The sequence below is a fragment of the Perognathus longimembris genome, chromosome 17 (assembly GCF_023159225.1).
Source record: "Perognathus longimembris pacificus isolate PPM17 chromosome 17, ASM2315922v1, whole genome shotgun sequence".
Taxonomy (NCBI): Eukaryota; Metazoa; Chordata; class Mammalia; order Rodentia; family Heteromyidae; genus Perognathus; species Perognathus longimembris.
The window spans coordinates 46320658-46340797 of NC_063177.1; the positions used below are offsets into that span (position 1 = coordinate 46320658).

General features: G+C 34.3%; 1 protein-coding gene across 1 annotated transcript in view; it reads left to right on the forward strand.

Moving 5' to 3' along the window:
* Cep112 (centrosomal protein 112) overlaps positions 1-20140 on the forward strand; it is a 330810-nt gene that overhangs the window by 9274 nt on the left and 301396 nt on the right. Inside the window, exon 4 of the mRNA XM_048367299.1 lies at positions 2414-2586. Within this exon, the coding sequence (XP_048223256.1) occupies positions 2414-2586 (173 nt within the window). The remainder of the gene's footprint in view (positions 1-2413; positions 2587-20140) is intronic.

A 20140-nucleotide genomic window follows, 5' to 3' on the forward strand; every position in this document is an offset into this window, starting at 1 on the left:
TTTTGGGATTGAGACTACCCTGGGGTAGTAGGGAATTTGAGCCTGGCATAGTAGTGAATTTGATCAGAGACCTTATTTCAAATAAAAGACAGAAAAAATTTCCATGGGAATGCTAATGTTAAAGTTATGTGTGCAAATAGCACATTGGTTAAAACTTATTTCTTCTCTTATTCACTGTTTTGAGCTTTCAGTAGGACACAGGTTAATTATATTTGAAATATTTCTAAAAAATGAGTTCTTAATATAAGGCCTAATTCCCTACTAATTTTCACTGGATTATAATAGTAACATTTCCGTAAATTCTAGCTTTTTAAACTCATATACATTATTTTAAAATTTATGACTTTAGGACTGGGAATATGGCCTAGAGGCAAGAGTGCTTGCCTCATATACATGAAGACCTGGGTTCGATTCCCCAGCACCACTTATATAGAAAATGGCCAGAAGTGGCGCTGTGGCTCAAGTGGCAGAGTGCTAGCCTTGAGCAAACAAGCCAGGGACAGTGCTCAGGCCCTGAGTCCAAGGCCAGGACTGGCAAAAAAAAAAAAAAAAAAAAAAGAAAAAGAAAGAAAGAAATAAAATAAAATAAAATTTATGACTTTGAATTTTATATTGAATGCATTCTGTAAGTTTCTACTCTAATGGTAATCATAATAAGTTGTAGTCTAAAGTTATTTTCCTCATTTAATTATTAAGGCAGGTTTTATGCACAACAAATTGTTGTTATCTTCTTTATAAACATGAAATATATCTTGGTTTGTGTTGGATATAAATACTTGAGAAATATGACTGCTCTTGATACTAGGTATTGGTGGTTGTTATTAGAAAATATGTGTTTGTATAGATGTGTTTGTGTATATATGTACATATATATGGACATATATAACTGCAGAGTTCTTTGTAATGTATTATGAGATTTTTTCCATATTTTATCATTTTACTTGAGGCAAAATTTAATCACATGGTATGTTAACACTAGAGGATAATTCTTGTTGGTGGCCAAAAGTTTGAATACTGTTACCCAATTTATGTTAAAGTAGTACCATACATTTTGCTTATGCTAAGATCAGGAGTATATCAGGTAGTTATATGACTTCATATTTGGTTAGACATTAGATTTATTATATAGTCCGCTACCTCTCTGTGGAAGATATATTACAAGACCTGTTCTTCCACTAGATGTCTGAAACTGTAAATAGTTTTGCATCCTTTATACTGTGCTGATAACTGAGCCAGCTACTAAGCGACTAATGTGCAGGTAGTATCTACAGAATGAACATGCCTACTGGGATATAGTGGGACAAATGGTGTATGACATTTCATTATACTTACTCAGAATGGGATGCAATTTAAACTTACTTGTTCCTAGAATTTTCCATTTAGTGTTGACCATGGTTAATTAAAACCATAGAAAGTGAAACTGGATAGGGGGCAGGGTTATGGTAGCTCATTAAAAAAAAGATTTTTGCTTTGGAATCATGTATCATTTCTGATTTGGGTCATATACCACTTCTCCCTGGAGAATAGCCCCTTAAGAATTTTTGTGCTGGATTGGAAGAGTTGTTGGACAGCTATTTACTAAGTGCAGTTTTCTTCAGAAATATGTCATGAAGACCAGTTCATTTAGAGAGAAATAAATGGGCAAAATTCATATGGAACCACAAAAGGCCCTGAATCACAAAAGTGGTTCTGGGCAGAAAAAGTAGTGCTGGAGGTAACAATTTCAAACAGAACTATACTACAGAACTATAGTATTGAAAACAACCATCAGATATTTCATTGATGTCCTTCTCAGTGACTAGAGTAGAACAAAAATGTTCTACTCTAGCATGTTCAGATATTAAGATGCAAGTATTTTGTGTCATATTTTCCCGTTCATGGACAATTCCATAGGATCACAGAGAAGACTTTATTTCACAATAGTAAGAATGAGAAGGCCTTGGAGTCCTGCCTTAGGTATGCCAGCCTGTATCATTTCTACCTCATCAGTGGATTAGTAATTTTAATTTCTTATTTGTGTTTATTGTAATTTCTTTGCCCATAGATTTTGTGTGTATGTGCGTGCGCATGTGTGTACAAAGTAGTCATTGCTAGAGAGTGAAGTATGATTTAAACTTTATTGATTTTTCATAAATATAATATCACTTATTTGTATAAATAATGATCAGATTTGTTACATAGTTTTGCTATTTATTAGATTTCTTACATAAGCAGTACATAATTAAAATGTAAATATGTTATCTACTTTGTTTTAATATTTCATAATTCATATATTTAGTTATATATTTTTATATAGTTATGTCCTTGACTAAGTTGAGTGTTTGAAAGGGTTTTTATCAAACTTAATGGAAATTTTAGGTATTTCTTCATAGTATATTTTGAAAGAATAATTTCTCTAATTTTAAAATATCAGTCCATCTATTTTGATGAACCAAATCCAGCACGAGCAAAAGGCTCAAGTCCAGAAATGTTACCTGACTGGGTACTGGGTGAACTAGACACAAGCGAACACAGATTAAGTGAATCATGGAATCTTTCTTCTGGAGAAGATAACACTTCAGTGCTGTTGCCAGCAGATACCCACAGGTATGCCACAAAAATGGGATTCTGAATTTCTTTTTGTCATTTAGCCTTTTGAAACTGGATTTACATTAAATTTTTCCTTTTTAATTTTAAGAAGTTGGTCTACTTTATATTTTTCTAAAATTGAGGGCTAAGAGTGTGTATAGGGAGAATAAAGTTTCATTTTTGGCTTATTATATATATTTAAAATTATATATTTAGCTACTTTAATGGGAACCTGTTAACTTCCCTCTCTCTCTCCACTGCCTAGAAAGTGGTACTAGACAATTTTTAACAACTATGTTTTCATTTATGACAAAAATTAAGAACATTTTCACTGTTCAACAAAATATGATACCCTGTACATCCATATTGAATCTTATGCTTAAAGATCTCTCCTTTCTACCTCATTGAACAGTATTTGGTTTCATTTAATGAAATAAAAATATAAGCTTAAAGTATGCTTTCTTAATATATCGTATTAAGCTTAAGTAGGATTTTTAGTGCAAATAAAATAAACTTTGAAGTTTTAAAAATATACAAAAAGACTATTATTATGGAAGTATAACTTTTGAACTTTAAGAGGATAGATTTAAATCTAGGATTTTATCATATTGAACAATGTCAATCGACATGCGCCATGCTTCATTCTCTACTACTCACCATTGTTTTGGTGACTTAATAACTTCAGGAGTTTGTTTCTGTTAGCAATGTAATCTTTCTTATCCACTATAATGTCTTTGGTGTATTCCTTAATCAGATATAGAAATGCTATTAGTGATTTGAGATGTCTGTGCTGTTGATGTCTGGTTATGTTTTTCAGACCTGAGATACTGTGGTAGAAAGAACAGATGAACACAGAGAAAGAGATCTAGTTCATGCAATTATTTTATTAGGGGAAACAAATTAGCATGGAGAGGTAGTGAAGGAAGAGGATAAAATTCAGGACATGTTTAGAAGAAAAAAAAGATATGAATTGAGTACATAGGATAGGGTATTAAGTACTTATTTTTATATTCATAGAAAGTTAAAATGAGAAGTATAATTGTAGACAGTTTGTTAGTCAGTAAACGGAGATGTAAAGAGGTTGCATTTTATATAGCTTAGGGTGTGGCAAGTGGTAGAGAGCCTGCCTAGCAAATATGAGGCCCTGAATATGAACTCCAGTACTGAAAACATAAAAGGTTGAATTTTATATAAAAAGAAAAATCTTAGTTTGGCTGCTGAATCCATTCCAAATATATGTTATGAGTTCAGCTAAAATTCTGGGTTCTTTTCTAGGTATAATGAACTTGGAATTTGTGATTTAAAGAAGAACTAAACTTAAGACATTATGTCCTAAGTTTAGACCAGAGGTTAAAATTGGCAATCTTTGGGCTGGGGATATGGCCTAGTGGCAAGAGTGCCTGCCTCAGATACACGAGGCCCTGGGTTCGATTCCCCAGCACCACATATACAGAAAACGGCCAGAAGCGGCACTGTGGCTCAAGTGGCAGAGTGCTAGCCTTGAGCGGGAAGAAGCCAGGGACAGTGCTCAGGCCCTGAGTCCAAGGCCCAGGACTGGCCAAAAAAAAAACAAAACTGGCAATCTTTTTGAACTGAAGGAATTATGTGAGAAGATTTGTTGCTTGATATGCATAATATTTTTAGTTATTTTTAAATGAGATGTCAGAATTATCAGTTGGGAAATTTTATATCAAAATTCAGTTATTTGGCTCTACTGTTTCCTTGAATTTGCCTCAAATTACAGTTTACATGTTTTGGGTTTTTTTAGGTAGGGTTAGAAGACAAAGTATTGTTTTCCTGTTTTTATATTCTGCCAAAAGTAAACAGCAGAAAGGTAGAAATGGTAATGTTTCAGAAGAGCAGAGACATTACAAGTTTGCATAAGGGAGGAATATACTTATATTTGGCATCATAATCACATTTTTGTTACCTATTTAAGTCCTTTATACATTGATTGGTTCTCAACATCTGAAGGTCCTTATATTTGGCATCATAATCACATTTTTTTACTTATTTAAGTCCTTTATACATTGATTGGTTCTCAACATCTGAAGGTCCTCTGGAGACCTCATCTCAAAGAATCAATGTACTAAGCAAGCAAGCAAGCAGGCAACAGAGCAACCCCCTAAAACATTCCCATCAAGAAACCAAAACAAGGGCTGGGGATATGGCCTAGTGGCAAGAGTGCCTGCCTCATATACATGAGGCCCTGGGTTCGATTCCCCAGCACCACATATACAGAAAATGGCCAGAAGTGGCGCTGTGGCTCAAATGGCAGAGTGCTAGCCTTGAGCAAAAAGAAGCCAGGGACAGTGCTCAGGCCCTGAGTCCAAGGCCCGGGACTGGCCAAAAAAAAAAAAAAAAGAAACCAAAACAACAACACTAAGAGCTTTACCTGACATCTTAGTTCAATTTAGGTAACCCTGTTATCCAATCCTACGGTACTCTGTGTTTCTATGTTACATTCATCACATTCAGATTTGATGTCTATCCTTTGTGCTAGATTGTAAGCTCATAAGGTAGGAATGTGTGTTTCCGATTGGCACTATATTTTTTAGCTCTTAGCAGTGGTTGGGAACATGTTAGAAATTCTGTTAATTATTTGTATTTGGTAAATGCATACATGTATGCATGAATGGGTTATGTTGGAAAGAACCAAATATTTAAACTATTCACAGACCTTTATGACTTGTACATCCTTTAAGATATCTACCTTGTAGCTGAAAGAATAGAACAAAATAATTTTTAATTAAAATTTAAGGAAATGTGGAGGGAAGGATACATTTTAGGAACTATTGGAAGAAGCATGCATGCATTTTATTGTGAAGCCATTTACTCACTATGAGGAAAGCATGATAGTGAGGCAGCTGGAAAGAGATTTTTTGATCAAATGTCAGTGTTACTAAGGCTGGTGATTAATTAGGGCTGCAAAAATAAAGCTCAAGGTATCTGTTGCTTTTAATAATTACATTTTATTTTTTTTGGTGGTATTGTAGTTTGAACTCATGGCCTGTATTTGTTTGGCAAATATTTTATCACTCAAGCCATAGTTGAACTTACTTTAAAACTTTAATTTGTTTAAAAATGTAATCAGTGAAAATGTTACTTAACAGTTATTTGTCATTTTATATACATGAAGGCATTAAGAATAAAACTAACTTGTATTTTAATTAAAGTCAACACAATTAATTTTGAGGCCAAGCATATAATATGTATATCGGCCAGATATGCTGGTGAATAGTCTATTGATGCTTCTATCTTTACATTTTTTTTTAAAGTTGCTTCTTTCCTCTGAGTGGTCATGCTGTGCTAATGAAAAAGTTGATATCTGTTAATGTTGACCTAATATATATAATCAGTTCTTCAAGAAATTGTTTAAAAAAGTTTAAGAGGCTTATAATATTTGACACATGTATGTTTTTATAGTGAATAATTTATTGTTACTTAGAACTGAAGTTTAATGCTGCCTCATAAATTTTACAACCACTTCAAGTTGTCCTTTGAAAAACCTCTTTAATCTTAAAAGATTTTCCCCCTTAGTGTTTCTTTTTTGATCACTTTATAAAATCCTGCTTTACTTAGACCTTTTTGTATGTGAAGTATTTCTAATGGCATTTTAGATTATGCTGTTTGTGCCCTAGCCTTTTTATATTATTAAAGATGCAGAGTTCTTTTGAAGCCTTTTTGTTAGGACTCCCTATTCAATAGAGATGGCACCTTTCCTTTCTTTTCCTTTCCTTTTATTCTTCCTGTTGGATATGAGCATTAGCCTCATTCCACACTCACTAGATGTATTAGGAAGTCAGATTCTATCTGTCCTATTATTCTGCCTTTCCCCATCAAATATGCATTATAAACTAGTATTCTTAGCGTTTTACACTAAACATTTTCATAGGTAGTCCTATCCTGATTCTCTTTTTTGCTTACCTTTTCCCATAATTCTTGATTTAAGATCATGTTATTACCCATGTTTCTTTCAGAAGAACGACTGATCCAATTGCATTGCTATTTTATTATAATTCTGTCATTGAACTTTTATGTCAAATATTGAGCTCTTTTCTTGATAACAAAATATGTTAATTGTATTTGCTTTTGGAGCATGATGAGCATCACCTTACAAAATGTTTCTAAGGAGATCATGAACTCATATATATGTATATATATATTTAATTAATTTCAATTAGCTCTATAATGATAAGCTTTATCCATATGTATTATCCTTGTGGTCATCCAATGAAATCTGATAAAACACCGTCTTTATGATAGGCCAATTTTAAGATGGCTTCCATGACCCTCCTTCTGGTGTTCTTTACATAATTTCTCCCTCTAAGTATTGGCAGGACAACTTCGTTTTGCTCAGTATAATATAGCAATGATAATGAGATGTTACTCCTATAATTACATCTTGTCGTATAAAACTCCATCTTGCTAGCTGACTTCTTTTACGGTCTTACTGTCATTTCCTTTGCTGATTTTGAAGAGGCAGATGCCATGACTCATATAACCATCAGGAACAGAATGCTGCTGACAGCCAGGCAAGCAGTGAAGTGGATCATTCCCTGTTGAGTCTCTACCTGAGAGCTTAGCTCTGGTCAAAGCATGATTGTAGCCATATGTGGTCTCAGGCAGAGGAGCTAGCTCAGCAGTGCCTAGTCCACAGCAACTGATAGAAGCTGTACGGATATTGTTTAAAGCTCAGTTAGTAATACTTTGCTGCTGATGAATACAGTACTTACCTTTAGAAAAATTTGCATTCAGTATGCAAAACATGCTTCTTGTAGAAACACCAATGTAGAAATATGTAGAATAAAGGGAAAAGTAACAAGTTTGACAAGAAATGTACACACTGCCTTACATATGTGACTGTAACTCCTCTGTACATCACCTTGACAATAAAAAATTTAAAATATCTAAATTAAAAAATGTCAAAATTTTTCTTTGTGTTTTCTCTTTCCTACTTTCTTCATGAGAAGCAATAGCTACCAACAATCTGGTGCATTTTCTACAATAGACACCCAACACCCATAGGAATGTAATTAAAATTATAAGTTAGCTTATATATACTGTGTGATGACTTGTTCTTTCTTTACCTAAGTAGATCTGAAGCTTTTGTCATGTGGACATTGTCTTTTTCCTTGCAGGTAATAATCTGTACTGAAAATATACTCTAATTTGTCTCTACTTCTTGCAGTCCTTTATTACTATACAGACTATCTTAGTTAATGTCCTAGTACATATATCACTATATACCATGCATTGAAATTTACATGGGATTTGTTTTAAAGGATGACAGACATGGAAACATCTTCCTTTGAAAGAAGAATTTATCACTCAGTTACTAAGAGGAAGGGACATGGCATACCATACATGGGTCACATGGATAAACCCCAGTGCTAGGCAGGAGGCAGGAATAGTAAGGGGAAAGTATAAGGGAGAGCCTTTCTGTGCTATAGTTGTGGGGAGCTGTTCTATGAGGATGTTCCCTGTTGGACAGGAATGAAATACATGTTGGTGTTTGTAGTTGAAGGGTTTGTAATATGATTTCCACATGTCTGTGAAAAGACATGGATGGTATAGACGGATATAAGCAACTTTGGCTGTTTTGCCCTTGATTTAAAGATGTGAGTTCATCCATTATAATGTTAAGACTATTATACACATGCATTTTGTGATATTATATATATATATGAGAAAAACTGCACTACTGGTGATTATTAGTTGATTTAATATTTTGTGCAATGGTTAAAAAATTTAGCTGGGGGATGGGAAGGTGGCTTAGCATGCATGAAGCCCTGGGTTCGATTCCTCTGTACCACATAAACAGAAAAAGCCAGAGATTCTCTTCATGAGTAAATTGATGTGTTTGTTTGTTTTTGCCAGGCCTGAGCACTGTCCTTGGCTTCTTTTTGCTCAAGGCTAGCACTCTACCACTGGAGCCACAGCGCCACTTCTGGCTTTTTCTGTATATGTTCTTACTTGGATTGACTGTATACCAGGACCTCGCAGCTAAAAGATTCACTGGCTGGGCTGGGGATGTGGCCTAGTAGTAGAGTGCTTGTCTAGCATGCATGAAGCCTCATTTCCTCAGCACCACATACACATTATTATTAGTGCAAGTGACACTGTGGCTCAAAGTGGTAGGACAATAGCCTTGAGCAAAAGAGCTCAGGACATACATATTATTATTAGTGATGCAAATTAATACATTTAACTACATAATATATATTTAGAGAAAAGAATGCAAGTTTTCCAATAAGCACTCAATATTTATGGATTCCATTTGTATTTCTAACTTGCTAAAGTAGAAACTGAGGCAAGTTATGCATCTGCATTCCTCCTGCTGTCTCTTAGGCACTTCTTTAGAAATCTTTTCTAAGTTATCTGTTTGAATCCTTTTTTATATTCTGGGAGGTTGACATCATTGCCCTTTTATATTTATGGCAGATGTAATAGCTTCAGGATGGTCATGTGACTTTCCCAGTTATGGACTCTGAATTGAAATAGAGATATGATTTTGTTTGTAGTCTATCATATAGGTAAGTATAAGTACTTGATGCAGAAAATATGAAAGTTTTATTTATTTATTTATTTTTGTTGTTTCTCTACTTGTATTGCCTCAGTAAACCTGGACAGCTAGGCCTTTTGTTCTTGGTTATTTCTGAGTTGTGCTGAAATGATGGAAGTTGCTTTTGTTTAAATCCCACTTCTGACTCTTGGAAAAAATGATGGAATTTGCCTTTGTTTAAATCCCACTTTTGATTCTTGGAAACTGTCTGTCCTTGGGCAATTTACTTATTTTAAACCCAAATTTTATAATTTGTAATTATAGACTTTTAAGGACCTCAGAATTGAAAGGACAAAGTGAATTTTCAGCACAGGACTGTTAAGTGTCAGCTGCTGCTACTGCTGTAATTATTGGCATGGTGATTGTTGAGGTTGATTCTGAGCCTTGCTTGTCAGCTTGCTTGACCATATCTTTTTGTTTCTAGAATGATGTGATCTCCCAGAGTATACAATCTCAAAATCCATCCATCATTATTTTCAGTTACTAAAAATCATTTTGTTTTCTGCAAGAAAAGTTAAACTAATGACTATGAACGAAAGTTCTGATTTTAACATTGTACATTATCAGAAGTATTCCCAAAGGTTTTTGGGAATCTGCATTTAAATAACTTACCAAGTACCCTTTTCCAGGGTAGAAGGAACACAGAATGACTTATCTGTTCTTTAAAATTTTGCCACACCATATATTTGGAACTGACTAATGTTTAAATTTTATTTCATGTCATCTCTGCATTCTTTTCATGCTATATCACAAACATGAGAGCAATGAGTTTTTTGGTTTTCAGTGGTACTGGAGGCCTCATGCTTGCTAAGCAGTAACTGTACCACTTGAGCCATGCCCATGGTATTCTTAGTTTTGTGAAACATGCAGAAAGCTTTCAAAAAACATTTTTACAACTTTTCAATGAAATGTAGCTAGATAGTTTAATCTCTATAGAACAATTAAGTACTGGGAATAGGGAAAGATGAAAAAAATTAATAGCACTTACTTTTTATTTGAAATTTTCATTGTAAGTTAGGAGATTGTAATGAGACATGTTGCTCAATGAACCCTTAAACACTGCTTTCTGGTGGAAGAAACATTACTTTTACTCATTTTTGAGAGATTTATCAATGAAAAAGGCATTCACTTAGATTTCTTTAAATGTCAGTTTATAATCCAGATTATAAATCCAGATTCTTTTAAAGTTCTAGGAATGTACTAAACAATTGTTAATCATATATTTTATCATAACTGATGTGGTTAATTTCATTAAAGTAGATCTTTTAGCTTACTACTCATCTCAGTCATACTTATGTTAATGCTTGTAAGAAAGGACTTGGAGAAGAATTATCCTGTTCTAAATGATTATAGAGACTACAACTGTAACTTTGTTTTAGTGAGGTTTTATCATGGATTATTTGATGGTACCTTTTAATTTGGCATGAAAAATAAAGTCATAGTCATTCTTATGGCAAATATAATTTTATTTCTTGTTGTTGATTGTGGGGCTTGAACTCAGAGACTGGCAACTTGTTCCTAAGCTCAAGGCTATTGTCCTACCACTTTGAGCCACAGTGTCACTTGCAGTTTTCTGGTGGTTAGTCAGAGATAAGAGTCTCACTGACTTTCCTGCTAGCTTTGCTCTACAGTCCTCAGATTTCAGCCTCCTGATTATCTAGGATTACAGGCATCAGCCACTAGTACCAATGTGATTTGCAGTGTAGTGATCCTTTTGGTGATGTGGTCTTCCAGGAATGCATTGTGGAAATAAACTGATACTCTGTGTGTTCTTTTTAAGTCTCTTTTGATATTTGCTTCTGCAGTTTACTAAATAGCCAGCAGATGGTGATCAAGTATAATGAAAACCTACGAGTGGGTTATTGTTGATTTTTGTACAAGTTTTTTCTTATTTAAAAATGATTTTAATGTTTTAGTTGATGTACTTACAGTAAGATAATAGAGCCTTTTTAGTTTTCTAAACTCAATTTTGTATATATATATATACAAACATATATGTTTATTTATACACATACACACACACACACACACACACACACACACACACACACATACACATCACTAACATTGTAAGATAGCTGTGGCTCCTAAAATTGTTAGATGTATTTTATTTGCCAGGGAGCCAATCAATAAGTTTTCTTTGTAGGGAATTTTTATTACGCATAATAAAGGTGCTTAGGAAAACACATAGTAAAACATCCTTAAACGTTACTCACAAGCCAGGTGCTGGTGGTTTATGCCTGTAAATCCTAGTTATTCAAGAAGCTGAGATCAGAGCTTGTGGTTTGAAGCCAGCCTGAAGGCAGAAAAATCTCATGTGACTCCATCTCCAGTTAACCCGCAAAATGCTGGACTAGAGATGCGGCCTACATAATAGAATGTCAGCCAGAGCCAATAAGGTGAGAAAGAGCTTGAGGCCCTGAGTTCAAGCCCTAGTTCTTTCTTGTTGATTGGGGATAAGAGTCTCCTGGGGACTTTTATGCTTGAGCTGGCTTTGAGCCGTGATCTTAAGATCTTAGCCTCCTCAGTGGCTAGGATTACAGGCGTGAGAACTTTTATGCCCTAGCTGCTGCAAACCACTACCCTCAAATCTCTGCCTCCTAAGAAGCAAGGATTACAGGCTTGAGCCATAGCCATTATACCTAGTTTCTTTTTCTTTAATGGGTAAAGACTTGTAATAAAATCTTTTTATTTCACAATTTTATTATTTTTGTCATAATAATGAAGAGTTGTGATTTTTCTTTTAATGAAAATGACAGTAAGCTTGTAAATGTATTGTAAATTTAATTTTAAGAGAATTAAAATACTAAGTGGTATAAGCCAGAGATCTGATAATAAATGTTGATTAAAAGTGTCACTATTTACCCAGGTGCTGGTGGCTCACCTGTAAACCCTAGAGGATCATGGTTTGAAGCCAGCCCATGCAGAAAAGTCTGTAAGACTCTTATCTCCAATTAATTAACCACCTGAAAACTGGAAGTGGAGCTGTGGCTTAAAGGAGTAGAGCGCTATCCTTGAGACATTGCCTAGGCCATGAATTCAAGGCCCCAAACTGACCAAAAACAAAAAAAATGTGACTGTTTAACATTTTTTTAAATAATTATTTATTGTCAAAGTGATGTACAGAGGGGTTAAAGTTTCATATGTAAGGCATTGGGTACATTTTTTGTACAATTTGTTACATGTTTTAAAATTTAAGTTAAATGTGTTATTTAAGTAGGCATAGGAAATATAAAGTCTTAAAATGTTTATGGATCCAGATAGTGTTTTGTTTTGGTTAAGCATTTCATTTGTTTTTCTATTTGTTTTTGTGTCTGTGCCTTCCTGCCTCCCTCCCTCCCTCCTTTCCTTCTTTTTGTCGGTCATGAGGCTTGAACTCTGGGTTTGGGCTCTGTCCTTGAGCTCTTTAGCTCAAGGCATGCACTCTACCACTTTGAGCCACAGTGCCACATCCCGTTTTCTGGTAGTTAATTGGAGATAAGAGTCTCATGGACTTTCCTGCCCGGGCTGGCTTTGAACCAGAATCCTCACATCTCAGCCTCCTGAGTAACTAGGATTACAGGTGTGAGTCGCCAGTGACCAGCTGTTTTTCTTTCTTTTAAACATTTTTTAACAGCTATCATTTATTGAGTATTAACAAATATTTCTTTTTATTTCTAATAAAGTTTTCTTAAAACTTTATGTTGTGGATCAGTGGAATTTTATTTTCATCATTTGATACTTTATTTGATATTTATATATAGCATTTTAAATAAATATTTTTAAGTGAAAGATAATGATTTTTCTTCTTCACAAAAACTATTTAACAGTATGTCAAAGGAAGGCTATCCGGCACATGACATACAATATTACCTGCTGCTTGCTAGGTAGGCATTGGGGTTCACACCTGTAATCCTTGCTATTTAGAAGAATGGGATCAGAAGAATTGTACCTCAGGGCCAGTCTGGACAGAAAAGGCTGTGATTCCATCTCAACAGACAAAGTTCAATGTCATGGCATTTGCCTTTCATCCTAGCTACAGTGGGAAGCAAAAAGCAGGAGGACCACTGTCCAGGTGCATGTCTGGGCAGAAAGCCCTATCTCAGAAATAACCCATACAGAAAAAGGATGGAAGGTATGGCTCAGCAATAGAACTGCCAAAAAAAAATTAGTAATAACATTATCTGCTGCTAAGACAAAGGAAATGACATAAAATCTACAGTCAGAACTGATTTAAGTTTTTTTTGATTACTTATAATCAGTAATAATCTTAAAATGAAAACATAGCAGGTATAGCGTAAAACGCACATTCGCTGAAAGTTTAAAGAACAATGATAAAATTATCCCTATGCTTCCACCCCACCCCAGGGGCATGTGATAGCTTTATAGCATGTTATAGTACTTCCAAAGAGGTTCTTTTCCCCATTGCTTTGCCCCTCCTAGTGTTGGTGTTAATACTTTGCTTCTTTTTCCTTTTGTGCTCTGTCATCTCTTTCCTCCTCTTTGTCTTCTCCACATACTCATTATTTTGAATTTTTTCTGCATTATATGTTCAGATTTGTCATGTCAATAACTCCAGCTACAGTTCATTATTTGTGACAGACTTTTAGAACTAAAATATAATACATATGCATATATAGTTAAATACATCAAAGTATAAAATTTGATGAAATTTTACAGAATTAAAAAAAAATCCATAGAATCATCCTCCACATCAAGCTAGAGAATGTAGCCAGCTTTCTAGAAACTTCTTTTACTTCGTCTTTTTTTTCCCACTAGATTCCCTAATGTAACCAGTATTGTATATTGTCAGCATAGATTAGTTTTAATCTATTAAGTATGTTCACTTTCATTTGTAGCTTCTTTTGTTATGTGAGGGTATTGACTCATGTTGCAATTAAAGTTTTTTATTACTGTGTGAATACATTTTCATTTATATGTATTCTATTGTTAGATTTTTGAATTCTTTCCACTTTTTGTCTGTTACGAATAATTCTACTGTGAACATTAATTTACATGCCTTTTAGTGCATATATGTCCATATTATTTCATGTTGACTTAGAAGTATAATGGCAGTAGGCTCTGCCAAAGAGTTTTCAAAGATGGATATACATGGATTTACATTTCCACTAGCAGGATTTGAAAGTTCCTGTGGCTCTGCATCCTTGCCAATACTTGATCTGTCGGTTTCTTTTCTTTCTTGCTTTCTTCTTTTTCTCCTCCTCCTCCTCCTCCTCTTCCTTTCTTCTCTTCTTCTTCTTCCTCCTCCTCCTCCCCTTTCCATTCATCTCTTTCTCCTTCCTCCCTCCTCCTCCTTCCCCTTCCACCTCTCTTTTCCTCCTCCTCCTCCTTCCTCCTTCCTCCTTCCTCCTTCTTCCTCTTCCTCCTCTTCCTCCTCCTCCTCCTTCCTTTTGTGCTGATCCTGAGACCTCTGAACTTTTTTTGCGCAGGTCTAGTATTCTACTGTACTTGAGCCACAGCACTACTTCTGGCTTTTTTTTTAAAGTAGGTTATGGGAGATAAGAGTCTCATGGACTTTCTTGCCAGGGCTGGCTTTGAACCATGATCTTCAAATCTCAGCCTCTTGAATAGGTAGGAAAACAAGCTGATAATAATAACTGCCTCCTAGCAGTCTGTTGATTTCTTTTAATTTTTTGTGTTTCTGGCATAGTGAATGAGTACTTTTAATTTACATTTTTCTTTATGACAAATGGTATTGACCATCTTTCTTTTATTATTATCCATTTGAATTTTCATTTTTTTGGTGAAGTTTGTCTTTGACTATTTTTCCTCTATAAAAATGATGCATCTGTTTACTCTTTTGATTTTCTTCATATATTATGAGTACTATTTTTTTGTTGGAGATATGTATGTCTATGTATATTCTTCTTCTACACTGTTTCTTGGGGTTTTGCTCCCTTTTGTGCTGCTATAGCAGAATACCTTAGACTGGGGAGTGTGGAATGAACAGAATTTACTGGCTCGCAGTTCTGGAAACTGAGATATCTGATATCAAAATGCTGGAATCTTCCTAGTGTCTTTTAGCTCTGTTGTCCTATGGTGGAAGGCAAGAGAGGGAGAAAGGAAATGTGGAGAAAGTGGCTTGACTTGCTGTTTTATAAATCTGTTTTCCATGTAAGGGCAAACACCCTATCAGGAGTTAGAGTCCTTGTGGCCTAAATCACCTGTTAGAAGTTGCATCTCTTAACATTGTTATAATGGAAATTAAATTGAAGAACCCAAACGATCTGCCGAACATTATTAGGCTGTGGTTTTGTTTACTGTCTGTTGTTGTGTGTTTTGTTGTGATATCTTGCCTTGTATATCCCCAAAGCATATAGATGGTCATCAGTCTTATTTTCTAGAAACTTTTTATGTTTTTAAATTTAGTTGTGTGGCACATATGAAATTGATTATAATGTGTGAAATGAGATAAAGGCCATGGTTAATTCTCTCCCCTGCTATGGACAGCTAACTGTATTTTTTTTAAGAACCATTTTTTTCTTTGACTGGTATGTTTGGCAACACTGGTGTAAACCAGGAAATTTTATTTACCTAGATTTGTTTTTAGTCTCTAGTTTTTTCCATTGGACTATTTGCCTATCATTGTCTTAATATCATTCTACTTTATTTACTATAAATCAATCTTAATTATTGTAGTAATTTTCTTCTTCCTCCAGAGTATAATGTTTATGCATTAATTTTATTTATTTATTTATTACTGTAAAGGTATTGTACAGGGGGTTACACTTACATAGTCAAGTAATGAGTACATTTCTTTTTGAACAGTGTCAACCCCTCCCTCATTTTCTCCGGTATTTTCCCTCCCAACTTCCTTATGCCCAAGTTGTATAGTTCATTTCCAACGTAGTAGTATCATGTTTTTACCTTGATTCGCATTGTCTACATTTCAGAATTAGCTAATCTGTTAAAGGAAATGTAAAGAATTGGAATTAGCTAATTTGTTTTTATTTATATACAAATGCATATTTGTATACACACATGAATACCACTTTGCTTAGTTTTTTTTTTAACAAAAATTCCATCTATATAACATTTTGGGAAGTTTATATTATATAAATTATTATGGCTTTATAATATGGAATTATGTCTTGAGCCCTAGGCAAACACTGATCTTTTGTCTCTATTGTTTTGTATTTTCTAGAAATTTCACAAATGGAATTATTAGATATGTTGCCCTATGCATTTGGTTCTTTTACTTAGAATATTGTTTTTGAAGTCCTTATTACCATATTAGTAGCTATTCCTTCTTGTTTCCTTGTGGTAATTCATAGAAAATCATACCACATTTTGTTTATCCATTCACCACTTAGTGGATATTTGAAATCATTTCAATTTTTGGCTATTGTGAAAATCACTGCTGCTATGAACACTTTAACATTTTTTGGTGCTGAGGGTTAACCACAACGCTCATGTATGAGCTGTATCTCCAGCTACTATGGACATTCTTTACACATTTTTGATAGCTCATTTTTTCTTTTAATTTCTCTTAGGTAAATATCTAGAGGCAGATTGTATTTAAAATGGTACTTAATTTCAAAAGTTATTAATCTGTATTCCATTTTATAATCCCATTGCCATAGCATGACTATTCTAGTTTCTCTACATCTTTACCAGCCCTTGGTATTTTCAGTTGTTTTGATTTTGACCATTTTGAAATGGACATGTAGTGGTATCTCATTGCATTCTTCTAATGACTAATGACATGAATATCATTTCTTATGCTTGTTGGGCATTTGTGTTTTTTCTTTGGAGAAGTATAACTATTTTAATAGTCATCTGCTCTCCTCACTCTTAAGATATAATGATGAGACAAATGTAGAATAAGTTCTGCAGACAATTCTAAAAAGGAGGTATTTGGAGGTACAAAGGAGTCATTGGTCCATAGCAATTATGACATAAAGATGGGAAAATATTGGAAGTTCTTTCTTAATTAAATCTCAGGACCTGTAAATAATTCCCGTGACTTTGGATTTTCCCAATGATTGAACTCTTAATCCCATTTTCTTAGTTATTGTTTCTTTTTCATGAATGACAGAATGTGCATTCAATATTGTAGTTTCCTTAGTCTGTTTCCTTCCAGGAGAATTTTGGGAGTTCAGTGGCCCTTTTCATTCCGTATTCTCTTCGTCTAAGGTGATCACAATTTTGCTGATGCAATTTCCTCAAAAACTTTATAGACATATTTTTTGGTTTTACTCTTGTAGATAAAAGCCACATTAAATTTCCTTCAGAGACATGCTATTTTTATCTTCAGTTGTATTTGTGAAGGTTTGAAGGTCCACATTCTTAATGTTTCTAGAGGCCCTGATGTTTCATTGAGAGAATCATCAGGGCATACCCCTAATCTTTTTACATATTCTCTGTATGGATACAGAGTACTCCAGTGTACTACTTTTGATCTTTTTAATCTTATGAAAGTTTTAAAATTTATTCATTTAACTTTGTTCCTAGATACTGCTTAAAATGTTGCTTAGATGTCATCTGGAAAGGCTGTGGATTTTAAAACATTTTTAAAAACTATTCTTCCTTCAGTCCATAATTCTCCTTAGTCATTTGTAAGCAATAGAAAACACTTTGTAAATATTCCTAACTATCCCGTTATGCAGTTCCTCATGTATAATTTTTAATGATCAGAATTACTAAAGGTGATAGTGTGGTTTTCTACTAGAATATAGAGAAGATAACTTTTCCCTCAGTTTACAATGACATGTTTCTCACTTACTCTTGAAGCACCACTACCCATGTCCTCAATATCAGGATTCTGAAGTCTCTGCAAGTCAATTTTGTCTTTATTCCTCTACTTACTATCTTTCTAGCCTTTTCCTACTATTTGGTTCCAAGGATACTTTCACCTTTTTAGGCTGCATCTTTTATGTACCAAAATTATCTATTGCTGCATTAATGTTATCACAAATATTAGCAACTTAAAGAACATTCATTTTTTGTAGATATGGCTTAGCTGGATCTTCTGGCTCAGATTTTCATATAAAACTATGATTGAAATATTGACTAGGAGTGTGATGCCAGCTGAAGGCTTCATTAGGGTAGAATCTACTTCTGCTCTCTCTCATATGGTTAAGATGTTTCAATTCTTTATGGGGTATTGGCATTCTGGCTTCAGTCTTTGCTGCCTTCCATTGAAAAGCTGCCACTTTCAGTTTATTTCTATTTGAGTCACTCCATTAGACAGCCCATAACATGGCAGCTGACTTAGAATAATTTGAACAAGCATGAGACCAAGAGTGAGTATATACAGTAGAAGCCAGAGTCTTCCTGTAATCTGATCTTGGAAGTGATTGTGCCTCCTGCTTGACAGATTGTTTTCATTACAAATAAGTCAGTAGGTCCAGTCTGTAAGATAAAGAGTATTACACATGGATGGGAATAGCAGGAGATGGAGAAAATTGGAAGCTGTCTTATTTGATGCTTAGCACATACCTAGAGCAAGTACCAAAAATAGAATGTAAAGATACATAGCTAAAAACACATCTGAGTGGAAGGATTGAAATGGAATACTACAAAATATTCAATGAAAACAAAAGGCAGAGAAGGTAGAAATGAGCTAAAGAGGAGACAGAACAACCACTAATGGCAAAGTGACAGGCTATTAGAATCGCATCAATAATTATATTAAATATAAATGAATGAATAAAAAATGAACAAACTGCAGTCTATAGGAGACATACTTTAAATACAAAGAAAAATACATTGAAAGTAAAATGATGTAAGGAACTATATCATTCAAACAAACATAAAAAGAGTGACTGGCAATTGCTCAGGTAAAGAACACATTTAGACAAGGAGACTCACAAGAGACAAAAGTAATTTTATAATTGTAACAGTCAATTCCTAAGCATGATGTGTTATAAATGTGTGTATATATATATATATATCAAGTAAAAAACACATGAAATAAAAACTAGCAGAGCTAAAGGAAGAAACAGACAAATACACAAACATTATTACAGGTTTTTATACCATTTTCTTGGAAATTGATGGAACAGATGGACAAAAAAAATCTAAAAGGATCCAGATGCTGGTGGCACATGTAATCCTAGTTACTTAGGAGATAGATGTGAGGATCATGGTTCAAAGCTAGCCGGGCTGAAAAGTCCTTGAGATGCTCATCTCTAATTAGTCACAGAAAAAGCTGGAAGTGACACTGTGGCTCAAGTGGTAGAGCGCTAGCCTTGAGCAAACCCAGGCCTCGAGATCAAGCCTAGGAGCAGCAAAAAATAAATAGAAAAGGATGTAGAAGAATTGACAAGTACTCACTATCTGTCTGGAACTTCTGTAATACCTTCTCATCATTGAAGATCAAACACATATCCTTTAAGTACAAATGCAGTGCATATATTATTTCAGATAGAATGGACTTTAAGTAACAAGAGCCAAAAAAAAGATAGAATTATGAATGGGTGAATTCATTGAGGAGCTATAACAACTATATATATATGAATCAACTTCACAGTTCGAAAGTAGTTGAAGCAAACATTATAGAATTGAAGGAAGAAGTAGAGTGCTCTACAATAATATTTCAGGGCTTCAATGCCCCAATTTCAAAAGTAGAATTGTCAGACAGAAGATGAATGAGAGGGTTAGAGATGTGGCTCAGTTGGTAGAGTGCTATCCAGTGAATGAAAGTGGCAAGTACCATTTGAGTCCCAGTCTCAGACCTAACAAAGGAAAAGAAAAGATCAATAAAGAAACAGAAGATATGAAAAACACCACAGAACATTAGAGCTAGTAGATACTCCAGCCAACTACAGTAGAATGCACATTTTTCTCAAGTATGTATGGAACATACTTCAAGATACCCAGTGAATCAGGCCACAGAGTATCTTTTTTTTTTATAATAGTAGAAAAGTAAAAACCAGATCAGTAGCAGATTAGTTGAAAGTCTATAAATAGGTGAAAATTATAAAACATCCTCAATGGACAGGTCAAAAAATGTCACAAGGGCAGTTAAAAATATTTTTAGACAAATGCAACATAAAATCTGTC